Here is a 12,981-nt window from a genome sequence, read left to right as displayed (position 1 = left end):
CTTAATTACTGTACTTAAGTACACATTTGAGGTACGTGTAACTTACCTGAGGATTGACATTTTCTGCTACTTCAGACTTCAATTCCACTACACTTCGGAGGGAAATGCTGCAGCCTGCAGCGACACTTTTCTTCAGACACCATGGCCACTGCCGGAGTCCGAGATGATGGAAAAACAACAATAGAGCTGGAAAATCCTCCTGCTTCCCTGAAGTCAGCGGTGTGGAAGCATTTTGCCTTTCCTGTGAGTTATATAAATAACGAACGCGTCGTTGACAGGAAATATACAGTTTGTAGGCTATGCTACACGCCGGTACCATACGCCGCCTCTGGCAACACGACGAACATGGCAGGACATATTCGCAGGCATCACAAACAAATAGATCTGACTGGGAAGAAAACATCACTTTCGTCCTCCAGGATGCGTTTTGCAGGTGAGGAAACTTTTTTTTAACCTTTATTAACCATTCTTATACGACACATCAAAATAAGGGATTAATCAATATATAACGGAAGTAATTCAGGGTCAAAGCATTTCATTTTTTAAGGATTGAAAACGATTTTAAATGCCACAAAACCTTTTTTAAAAATCTACATTTGTTTGTATATAAAAGTTACCCATAATCGAATTAATAATGCACAAATATTCCACATATTTACTTTGCCGAAAACACCACATTTGGCATTATTCAATTCAATATTGAAAAGCAGGTATTGCATTATAACTACAAACAAACAATTAAAATGCCCCTGGCTCTTCTTTTTTGTTTTGTTTTTGGCCTTATGGTACTCCTCCCCCATATAGAAATTAGATCACACTTGATACCAATGGACTCTCAATTTAAAGGGGTTTAAAAACATTTGAATAATGTAAGCTTAAATCCAATGATCCGTTGATCCTTATGAAATGGTATAGTATTCACTGGTGAAGAGAAAATTGTTTAAAGCCGTCATCCCTGCTTCACTGGACCCACATCAGTTAGCATACAGAGCTAACAAACCTTCAAGGACGCCATCCCTCTGGCTCTTTACATTGTCCGGACTCACCGGGAGAGATAGAACACATATGTGAGGATGCTATTTGTAGTCTCCAGCCCAGCTTTCAACACTGTCATTCCCACCAAGCTCACCTTCAAACTTCACCAGCTCGGCCTAAGCTCATCCCTAGATGGTCTGGATCCTGAATTATCTGTTGAAGCATCCTCAAGCAGTGAAACTGGGCCCCCACCTGTCCTCCACAATCACTCTGAGTACTGGCAGACCACAGGGCTATGTACTAGGCGCCATCCTCTACTTCCTCCTCACACACGACAGTGTTCCTGCAGTCGCCACTAACACCATCATTGAATCTGCGAATGACACAAGGGTCATCGGGCTGATCTCCACTATCAATGAATCTGCATACACATCTGGAGATGCAGAACATGGCGAGCTGGTGCTCCGAGAACAACGCACACACATGTCAGGGGACCAAAAACAGAAGATCATTGGGATACAGCTCCCAGCCCTGGAGGACATCTACAACACCTGAGCCATCAGAATCTGCAAGGACTCCACACACCCATGCCATTGTCGGTTTAAACTCCTTCTATCTAGCAGATGTTATAAGACTTCCCACGTTGTATTTTTTTTCCCCCAGAGCTTTTTCTGCACTGTACCAGTCTGCAAAACTACACCAATACTGTGTACTCATATTCATGTTCTGTTTGTAATGTTTTGGTTTTAAAGCTCTATTTCATTACTGAATGCTGTTTAAAATGTAACTTCAATGTCACTTTGCCATCAGTCTTCAGCTGCCCTTATACGCATATACCCCTGCTGTCTGTTTTGATAGATCATTGTAACCTCCAGAAGCAAACCTTTTGTTAGTCCCTCGAGTGGGAAGTGGATTGAAGACTTTAAACGACAAACACAAGGCCAGATTAACCTGCAAGGAGGTTCCTGAGCGTTACCAAGAGTTAGAGTGTAATAAACTGCCATATAGTCTACAAATGACAGTTTATTAGACCTACAGTATATCTTCGCCTAGAAACAACACCAGTATGTGTATTTATAGCCCCAGATTTGCTGTTTCTTGATAAGTTTGTGGTGATTTGATTAAACATAAATTTGTATTTCTAATATTCAGCATGCACGGACAATCAACTGACACTTAAAGATGTTACAAATAGATTTGACACAGGGCCCCTGTGGAAGACAGTGCCTCAATATGAAATTAAAAAATGCAGCAGCCACCTTGAGGTCCTTATCGTTACAATTCATATTTCGTGGCCCATGTTCCCAAGTGTGCAATTTGATTACCAAAAACAAATAGCCATGTGTCTGAATTTGGATTTCAAGTTTGTGCAGACCTGGCAACCCTGAACCGTCGCAGTCTGTTGACGTCGGTCCACTGAGAAAGACGTAGACAGAATAGAAATAGAGTAGGTAGAAGATGCGCCACCGTTTCAATGCCTCTCATCCTGTCTTTTGGGGTGTTTTTTTTTATTATTTCTGCTTTAAATGAAACCCCCGTTTTTGTTACAGGGTTAGTATTGACACATGTCACAAAATAGAATACAAAGAAATAATAGTTTATATTGTAATATAGGTTTTATTTAAATGTGTTCACAGCTGTGCAGGGGTAAATGATATGATATGGCATGAATTTGAGTCACATGTTTTTTTCCCCAAACAGAAAGTTCTACATTTAAAATAGTACAACAAAAATACTGGTGTAATTTTCCACGTAGTGTCCTTTCTATCCAGTCTATGTCTTGCTGCAGTGCTGCAGCCAGCCAGCGGAGCGGACAGCCTGCAGAAAAAGCAGAGAAGGGCCACAGAAACATGGATCTTATCAGTAAACCAAGAAGCAAGTCAGTCGTGTGGTTGTATTTCGGCTTGAAAGCAGATGAAAAGGGACAACCTTTGAACTCTGGCGAGGCAGTTTGTCGTTTATGCCGAAAAATAGTACTTGCAAAAGGTGGAAATACCACGAATTTAAGAAGTCATCTGAGACGTCGACATCGTACTGATTTTTACGAGAACACCCCTTCCACGACCTCTGGAGCCTTATTTGACTCTCAAGGTGATTAACTATGAAACTCAACGCCTTTACTGCAAAAATTGTTAATCTAAACCGTGCACCAAATATGAGTCTTGTTGCATTGGCCGCCTGTGCCACTGCTAGATCACGAAATTCCCTTAAAACTGACAAAACCCAGTGGGGCATGGTTTGGGGTTATATAAAGTTGCATTGAAATGGGAGCAGTTAAAGGTGAAGAAAATAGTCCCTGGCCCTTACTGTTCTTGTATTTGCACACTCTTTGTTAACCTATAGAGCTAACTCACGCGGTAGCAGAGATCTCGCGGTATGGTATGTAAGTGTTTATGATTAACGTTAGCAGAAGATTTGCAGACTGGTGTGAATTCATTTTGTGTGTCACGCCTATGAGTGCAGCACCGTCAGACACATTCAACGAGTGTGTAATAAAGATAATCGGTGACTCTCGAGCCTCGTTGTGATACCGAGCAGCGGGGTTTCTAAGTACAACTATCTGAACTGGCTTATCTAATGTCACAGTTGGCGGCACTAGTGTTAAACGCCATGCATTCAAAACAAACCTGGAAACCGTCTAAATGTGCGTCTACGCGTGCGCAGGGGGGATACGAACCCAATGCGAGATGTCTGTTTTACGGCAGTCTTGCACCCTCGTTGTTGCCATGGTATCCTTTCAACAGATAACGCAGCTCATTCTAATGAGCTGTACCGTCTGGGCATATTTTGTTATTTCAAATATCATTTGGTAAGGGATACGCTGCTATTGACCCGCTGTCAACAGTTGTGCGGTTGGTGCAATGATTGGCCAGTCAGGGCCGCCATCTTTAGCGTTTTAAAATGCCTTTTCTAAATCGACTGACCCGTCTCTTCAATACAAGCTGATAAAGGACTGTGGTATAACCGCCGTATAGCACCGGAACCTGACTACCTGAGTGATATCACTGCGCTTTGTTTACATACGCGTCTCATTTTACATTTCATATAAAGCCACTGACAGCTGATGGAGCTAACAGCTAACATAATGAAGGCAGACCTGAAGGACTGTCGTGAAAACATGGATTTGTTTGAGCCTGATGTAGATACTAAAGAGATCATTCTGAAAGAAGAGGACGAGTCACATGAAGAGGAAGACTATGAGGTAAACGCTACTGATTCTAGACATGCAATGGTATCAGACTTGGAGCTGGATGAACTTGAAGACAGCAGGAGTGAAATAAGCAAGCTTACAAAGAAGCAGACGACATGGGCAGTGAGTTGCTTCACTGGCTGGTTGGAGGCCCAGGGGCTCCAGGTGGACCTGACTACAGTGGAGAAGACTGAGCTGAATGGGGTGCTTAGACACTTTTATGGATCGGTACGAAATGGCAAAGGAGAGCTGTATGGCATTTCTAGTTACATTGCACTGAGAGCTGGGCTCAACCGCTACCTTAAAGAGCCTCCCGTCAGCCGCCCTGTGAGCTTAATGAGAGATGCTGAGTTCACCTCAGCCAACAAGGTATTCATGGGAGTGCTCAAGAGAATCCGGAAGTCCGGCCGAGACATAACGGCACACCACCAGGCACTCACTCCTGATGACATCCGCATCCTCAGACACTCACGTGCGATGAACACCAGCACTCCGAGGGGACTTCTGAACAAAGTGTGGTTTGATATTCAGGTACATTTTGGCCGCAGAGGGAAGCAGGCCAACAGGAATCTAAAGCCAGATTCATTTGAAATCAGAAAAGACGAGAGAGGACTGAGATACTGCACTTTATCCTTCGCTGATGAGACAAAATCTCATATTGAGAAGGACCGATGCTCTATGTTTGAGAAGCCAGGCAGTCAATTCTGTCCCATTACTTCTCTTTTAAAATACCTCAGCAAGCTCCCGTCCAATGCAGTAGCTCTTTACTTGCAGCCTAAAAGGGATATTACAGATGAAATGTGGTACAGCCAATTCCCCCTTGGAGTCAATAATCTGGGTTCAATGTTGACCCGTATGTGTAAAGAAGCCGGCACATCAGTCATCTATACCAATCACTGCATCAGGAGCACGCCCTTTCACTTGCTGACAGGACCCGAGGGAAGAGAAATTATTCCTCTCAGCGTGCACAGGTAGGTTGGATGACATTGTTCAATGGTTGCCATCTTAATTTACATTGATCTCATTGCACCTGCTGTAATTACATACATTTCACTTTTACAACAGGTCTGAAAGCTCCCTCTCAAGTCACCAGACGCCGTCCCTCGGGAGCCGTGCGCGACAGAGTGAGATATTGCCAGAGAACAATTCAGCTGGCCCAGCAGGTCTGCCACCAGATAAGCAGGCACCCCTAACAGATGTTTACTCACGTGCACACAGTCTGCACCACTGCTGCAATGGATTTATTATGTTACTTACAGTCTGAGTGAAGTGCTCGGATAAATACCAACAAAAAGGTCTGAATGCTTAAATGTGATGCTATAGAGAAACAATCTTGGTGGGTAAATAAAATAAAATGGATCAAAACAAACTCAAAGCTTCTGTCTGTGCTATAAAAACTAAATGTTGTGTACTTGCTGTATTACATTAGACAGATTACATTATAGTATCAGTCACATTCTAACGCTGTAGCATTCTCCATAGGCCTTGTCTCCATTTCCTGTGTTGCTTAATTGCCTCATCTCTAATTTATTACCCAAAAGAACAGTAAACATGCTCCAGGAAAACAAAGTCCTTCTCTGGAATGTCGATAACATCATCCAGCCTTAACTCCATATTTCACTTTATACATTTTTTGCCTCTGCAGGTTTGGATTTAAACCATGAAGAATTTCTTGAAGATTTTCCGTTTCTCCAGACCACTTCAAACCAGAACTACGTCCCAGACGCTGTGCTGCCGCCTGGAGAGCCATGGCTCCACGGCGGCCCCTCCCGGGCAGTGCTGTCGCTGCCCTCCTGCCTCTGCTTGTGCGGGGACATTGGGCCTGGGATCTCTGGTCTTGGATCTTCTGGCGATGAGCATTTGAGAAGTGAGCTCAAAGTGTACGCCAAGTGTCACCTTCAGAAGGGTGTGATGTTTGGTCCATTTGTAGGAGAAATATGCAGAGGACAAATGCCGGCCAACCTCAAATACGCCTGGGCTGTAAGTAATCTGGTAAAGTCGAGGCAGTTTAAGATCAAGTTATGGCAAAAAAAGAAAAAAATGCTTTTTGTTCCACAATCACATTTAAAATCCACTATAATCCATGTTGAGATTTGTGACCTGTGCTGATAATCAGCAGGACTTCTATATAGATTTGGTCCTAACTGTAGTTGACATACACTTTGCTCCCATCGCCAGATCAGGGATGATGCTGCTTTTGTCTACGTCGATGCTTCTGATGAAAGCAAATCTAACTGGATGAGGTGAGCAGTTCTTACTCATTCAAGAAGTAAAAGTTCATTTTACTTTGCAAAATATTACAGTACTTTTGTATATATTACTATTGTGAATTTTACATTATATATATATATATATACACTGTATATATATATATACACTGTATATATATATATATATATATATATATACTGTATATATTGTTTTATATTTCTGTTTTTCCAGATATATAGTATATTGCATGTATATATTGTTGTTAATATGTTCTGATTCTGTTTCTCTCTCAAAGTAGTTCCCTTTCTTCCTTTTGTCTTTTTTTCTTTTTTCTTTAATAATTCAGTCAAATTAGAGCAGACACTTAGACCTTAGACTTCTCTATATCGGATGACTCCCGCAAGGAATTTGAATTTCCAGCAGCTTACAAAAACACAAGGGCGGTATTAAAAAAATACAGTGTAAGATAACCAAAACTAAACTCTTAGCTAAATAAATACAGAAAGTATAAAAAAAAAATAAAAAAAAGACAAGGAACAGTAAACCATAAACTAAGATTGGCTCTTCCTTACGTACTATATATGTTTTCTCTGTTTCAGGTATGTAACATATACCAGCAATGAGGAGGAACACAACCTGGTCATCTTCCAGTTCTACCGCCACATCTACTACAGGGTCTCCCAGACCATCTCAGAGGGATCAGAACTCAGGGTCTGGATTGGCAAGGACTATGCCACCTTACTGGGCCTCGGGATGGGTGAGTTCACTCACTCAAGCATGGAATGATACAATTTTCACTTCCACATTAATTTTCAACTGACAATAGACCTAAATTCAATTTTGACTAATTTTTGAAAGTGTTAGAAATAAAAATGCGGCTTGCTGAAATGGGCCAACAGTCTATGCATTTGTTTTTTATGGGGGTGATACAGGTGACAATGTGAAATGTGAAGTAGGAGACAAAGAGACAGTCCTGCGACTTCTTCAAGACATCCAGTTGGTCACCCTCCCAGAGCCCAGCAGCTCCTCCCTTTGGTCAGACCACAGCCAATCACAGAGCCCCATGCTTGTCATCAGCGACGTGACGACGGTGTCAAACCCAGACGGGGCTAGTGATTCAGGCTTGATTTCTGGCTCTGCTTTAACCTCCTCCTCCCTGATCTCCTTGCCGTCCCCTAGCTCTCATTCAATGGAAAAATACGATTTTATTCCCGGAACTGAGAAACTGCTGAGTAACCCAAACATCACAGAGAACAGCCCGTGGTACTTTTTTGGGTTTGAGCCAGACCCTACTGGTCGGCCCCTGGACCGGAGCACTGTGGTGTGTAAGCTGTGCGGGGATCGTACGAACTGTGGAGGAGGAGCGGGGGATCTCCAAAACCATCTGATCAACAAGCACCACATCAGAATACGCGACAGTAACAAGGATCGGAGCCTTCTGACTTTAGGTAACTTTTACTGTGTCCGTTACATTCAGTAATTACATTCAAGCATGACGCTCCTATCAGGAATTGTCTTAATCCTACCCTGCATGTAATAAATGGTTGTGATTGGTCTGTCAGATCTCAAACTGCTAAAAATGTGTCTCAGTGTGAGCCAGACGTACCTGCCAGAGCCAATGAAACATGAGCTCAGCAGGCCAGGCACTAGAGGAAAAGTCAGGAGATCACCAAAGCCAGTAGGATTCATGTTCTGGGGACCATGCCTTCAACAAATGTCTTAGCAATCCACTCAATAGTTGTTGAGACATTTCAGTCTGAAGTAAAGTTTGACCCCTTTGACTGACTCGCCTGTAGAGTGCGCCTCTAAACCACACATCTAGTATGGCTAATTATTATTTTTATGCGATTATTTTTTAGTCAACTCTTCTTCAAACAAACATGTATGGATTTAACCTGCAAACGGGTATCTAGCGAAGTTCACGATTGCTCTATAGCTTGAAGAGGCTGTGTAAAAATGCTGTTGTCAAACTGTTGAAGCTTATTTGCTGATTAAAGATTTTGTTGTTTTTCTCAAAAGGTCAACGCTCACAGCCAGTGATGGTTAACAGCGGTCTGGTCAGTACACTCCCCCTGGTGTTGTCCACTCATGTGATCAATGCCATCACCAATTTTCTCATCATGGATCTCCAGCCCCCAGCTCTGGTAGAAGGGGGCGGCTTCAAACAGCTGATCCACACCCTCCTGCCCTCCTACAAGGACATGCCTTCGCCATGTCAGCTCGAGAACCTCCTGAAAGAACATCACACCAAAGGCAAGACGGGTCTGGCTCAGCTGCTGAGAAGAAAGACGGGAAGCAGCGAAAACGAGGAGATATCGGACTACACTGCTCCCATCGGGTTTGAGTTCAGGAGACGCGGGCGACCTCTTAGCCATCGGAGGGAAGTGCCTCACTTTGTCACTTTAAGCGTGGATGTTTGGTTCCACAACTGGCAGGGCAGCACTGAGAGCCACCTCACCCTCTGGGCACACTACATAGACTGTAACTTTAGTTTTCAGAACCTGGCTCTAGCAACTCAAAGACTGACAGAGAGTGGGGTGAAAGACTGCAGCCTTCGAGCAGTGGAGGCTCAGGTGAGAGTGATGGCCCAAGAGTGGGGAATCTCCCAGCCTAATCTGGTCTTGCTGGGAGGCGAGGGAAGGAACAAGATGAGGCAGGCCCCAATAAAGAGCAAGAGAGGTGGTGAGGCTGCAGGAAGTGTTCCTCACCCCAACTCAACAACATTTCTCGAGAGAGAGGACCCTGTGTCGCCCGAGGAGCCACGCAGCTCAGAGCACAGCCATTCTAGTGAAGGTCTACCATCTGTGCCGTGTTTCTTCAGCGCTGTGCAGGGCTGCATTGAGGAAGTAATGTCACACTCTGTCATCTCCAAGACCCTCAGCCAATTCCAGGGTATTCTCGCAGACCTTTTCTCGCCACCTGCTCAAAACAAGGGCTCGTATCAGCACCAAGCCCAGCATATTTTGCACACCCTGACCAAACAGGAACAGGCAGAGCTGAAGTCATGGGCTCACAGCCGGCCAACATGGAATAAGCTGTACCCTCTACTGAGCATGCTCATCAAACATAAAAGCCGTCTCTGCGATATGAAAGAGATTAAAGGCGAGAGCTTGTCCAGAGAAGACACTGGTTCAGAATCCAGTTCATCTGGCAGCTGCCACGCAAACTCCACCTCCAACACGTCCTCGACCAGCATCACAGCTTTGCGATTGGAATGGAAGGTTCTGGAGGAGCTGTGTTTGGTCCTCAAGCCTCTGGACGTGGCGTGTCGAACCCTCGCCAAGGAGGCATTCCCCCGTCTGTCCCTCATCAAACCCATCCTCACCGGCCTGCTCTCCCGCCACCTCGTGTCGCGGCCGGGAGACTCCTCTTCCACCCTGAAGGAAGTGAAACGGATGATGAGGCGACACTTGGCAAGCTGTTACGAGAACCCTGTTGTCAACAAGGTTCTGTGTGTGGCATGTTCCCTCGAGCCTCAGTTCCATGGGCTGGGCTTCATGGAGGACAAGGTGAGTCGTAAAGTTTAAGATAACTCTCTGCTAACCACGCACTTGTTACGCCCTGTTACAGTTGCTACGCCCAGCTTTCTGTTCTCGCATGGTAAATGCAGTTTCTAATGATAACAGACGCAGATTAGATGTTCAAGTTCTTTAATCATCATATGAATATCATATGAAACAGTTGCTGGCAATCAAATTCTTAGTTCTAACGCTCCCTCCAACAACGCTCATACAGTATGTACAAAAAGAAAATACACACACACACACACACACACGCACACACACCGGAGGTCAAAATCAGAGAACAAATGATTAATATTCGATTTATTCTGAAATACTGTTCTTTTTTATTGTTCAGAATTTGATAGAATATCAGCTGTGGTAATACAATAATATATATTTCTGTACAGGTAGTACAATAAATATCAGTGTATAATGCAATGTGTACTGGGATAAACAAGAAGATGTACTGACAGACACTGTATATAAATCCATACACACAGAGATGTAACATTAGGGAAAATGAACTGTCTGGCTGCTGTGAAATAGCTCAACACAAGCAGCCGTACAAGAACTTTCCCTAAAAAAAATACAGTTTAAAGTTTGAGACGCCTCCGATCAAAGAATAAGTGAGATGGACTACTATTATCTAAACAGGAATTTCAGTCCTCTACAGTTTTCTAGTTTGGTTTGATGTGTTTAATATCCCGTCCCCTGAATCACACATACTACTTTAAAGTATAGCCACACACGTGCACGTCTGATCCGAAACGTTTCATTAAAGCCAGTGTTTTAATAGGCATACTGCCGTTTGTTTTGACTGTATATCTGTCAGCTTCTTTTCAGAGTTTTAAAATACGTATTAAAGGTGCTGTACTTGAAATACTGAAAAAAGTGGACTGGGATTACTCCTTCACGGCTCTCACAGACGGTTCCCCAATCTGTGAAATAAAATAAAAAATTGTGACCACAGCAATTTCTGGTGCTAATGTGCTTGAACACCAGGAAGAAAAATAAAATTTAAATAAAAGAATTTTGAGGCTGCCTTCTCAATCTGTTGTCCTTCTATGTGGGGCGCCCAGTGGCTCAGAGGTCAAAAGTCCTCGCCGCAGCGGCTGGGGTTAGCTTTGCTGCATGTTGGCCCCCTTTCTGTACTATTATCCAGAATAAAGGCCAAAAAAACCAAATCCTTCTATGTAATTTGAATATTCCCCTCAGCATTCCCAGTAATGTTAATGTGTAAAACTAATGAAATCTTTTTTATTTTTGTGATTGTCTTTAAGGAGCAGACAGCCACTTTTGATTGGCTGAAGAAAGAGGCTGTCAGGATTGTGAAAGAGGACAGGAGCAGAAGCCAAGCTAAGATGCAGAGAAAGAGAAGTCCCTCGCCTGGGTCACCAGAGTCAGAGGGCGACTTACTGCGGAGGAGCAAGCGCCTCAAAGAATCCCGCCCAATTAACTTCAGAGAGCTCGTAGATGAAGATGAGGACGAAGAGAGTGATGCAGGGGAGGCTGACGAGAGCGAGTTGGCAGACTCTGGCTCTCAGGCAGGGCTCTCTGGTATGGAGTTCCTCCTCGGGGACCTGTTCAGCTCTGCCCCCAAGAGCAGGCAGAGCTCCGTGGAGGAGTCTATAGACATGGAGATGTCTGTCTTCAGAGCCGACAAGGGGGCTTCGCTGGGAGTGGAGCCCCTGCAGTGGTGGAGGACGAAGGCTGGGCAGTTTCCATTGTTGGCAACAGTGGCGCGGGCCTACCTGGCCGCCCCGGCGGTGGCAGGTAGCGCTGCACAGGACTTTGTGCAGGAAGGAGCGAGAGCGACGTACAGGAAGAGAGCAAACATTCCACCGGAAAGTTTGGACTCCATCTTGTTTCTGCACCACAACCACATGGCCTCGACTGAGAGCGGGCAAACGGCAGCTAGGAATGACGACAAGCACAGTGGGATTGAAAAGGTCCCATAAACACACAGACCACATTAATTCCTTTTTCACAAGCTCTGGATTTAAAGGGGAATGACACCCTTTTTTTTTAAATTCATGCGTTATTCCTATGGTCTGAGAGAGTCCAACAATACTAGTAAACAGGAACAAGTCTCTTCCAAATCCAAAAACTAGAGTGTTAAAATGTGTGACATAATCAAGTTTAAAGTGTGGAGCTGCTCCAGATGATGAACTGCGAAAGAATTAGAGTGTTCTTAGTATATGGGGACATTTACCGTGTCATAACTGTAATGCATGGCTCATGATATAACGCACAAATGAACACAGGATGAATCATGAATTCCTGTTGCCGACCGTTAACACATGATCAAGTCAATATGACTTCATGTGATTATCTCCCACTTAATGGATCATCAGATAATGAATGTTACTACACACATTTACACTCACCGGCGACTTTATTAGGTGCACCTTTCCAACTGCTCGTTAACGCAAATTTCTAAATAGCGAATCACATGACAGCAACTCGATGCATTTAGGCATGAAGACATGGTGAAGATGATGTGCTGCAGTTCAAACCGAGCATCAGAACGGGGAAGAAAGGTGATTGAAGTGACTTTGAACGTGTCATGGTTGTTGGTGGCAGACGGGCTGATCAGTATTTCACAAACTGCTGATCTACTGGGATTTTCACACACAACCATCTCTAGGGTTTACAGAGAATGGTCCCAAAAAGAGAAAAGATCCAGTGAGCAGCAGTTCTGTGGGCACAAATGCCTTGTTTTGGCCAGAGGTCAGAGGAGAATGGCCAGACTGGTTTGAGCTGATAGAAAGGAAACAGTAACTCAAATATCCACTGGTTCCAACAGAGGAATGCAGGAGAGCATCTGTGAACACACCACCTACTTTCTAGCAGATAGGGAACAGCAGCAGAAGACCACACTGACACTTTATTAAGCACCAGGTGCACCTAATAAAGTGGCCGGTGAGTGTGTGTATATGTGACCAATTTAGCTGGATTCGTTTTACATAAAAGTGAGGACCGTGCATTTGCTCAGCGCCTCTGATTAAACCAAAAAAAAAAGCTTCATAATTGTATGGGAATAGACCTAATGGTATTTCTGACTCATTTACAACACAGTGGGTAGGTTTTTGTTTGTGCTGT

At 44.0% G+C, this 12,981-nt stretch overlaps 1 protein-coding gene across 1 annotated transcript; it reads left to right on the top strand.

Annotated features, from left to right (window-relative positions):
* The first annotated feature begins 2,946 nt into the window (after nucleotides 1-2,946).
* Nucleotides 2,947-12,883, top strand: LOC310955626 (uncharacterized protein). The gene is made up of 7 exons (XM_083925559.1): nucleotides 2,947-3,066; nucleotides 5,811-6,145; nucleotides 6,344-6,408; nucleotides 6,976-7,133; nucleotides 7,309-7,824; nucleotides 8,396-9,885; nucleotides 11,160-12,883. Exons 2-7 carry the CDS (start codon nucleotides 6,077-6,079, stop codon nucleotides 11,835-11,837), a joined length of 2,976 nt encoding a protein of 991 aa, XP_083781685.1. The 5' UTR covers nucleotides 2,947-3,066; nucleotides 5,811-6,076; the 3' UTR covers nucleotides 11,838-12,883.
* The last annotated feature ends 98 nt before the right edge of the window (nucleotides 12,884-12,981 follow it).

The sequence above is a fragment of the Echiichthys vipera genome (assembly GCF_963691815.1).
Source record: "Echiichthys vipera genome assembly, chromosome: 2".
Taxonomy (NCBI): Eukaryota; Metazoa; Chordata; class Actinopteri; order Perciformes; family Trachinidae; genus Echiichthys; species Echiichthys vipera.
The sequence above is the reverse complement of the archived record's forward strand: the minus strand, read 5'-3'. Positions and strand labels throughout refer to the sequence as shown.

Excerpts from the sequence above, each read along its gene's own strand:
- LOC310955626 (XM_083925559.1), top strand. The coding sequence starts at position 6,077 with ATGTTTGGTCCATTTGTAGGAGAAATATGCAGAGGACAAATGCCGGCC. Across the intron at positions 6,146-6,343 it reads ACCTCAAATACGCCTGGGCT|ATCAGGGATGATGCTGCTTT; the intron begins GTAAGTAATCTG and ends TCCCATCGCCAG. Across the intron at positions 9,886-11,159 it reads TGGGCTTCATGGAGGACAAG|GAGCAGACAGCCACTTTTGA; the intron begins GTGAGTCGTAAA and ends ATTGTCTTTAAG.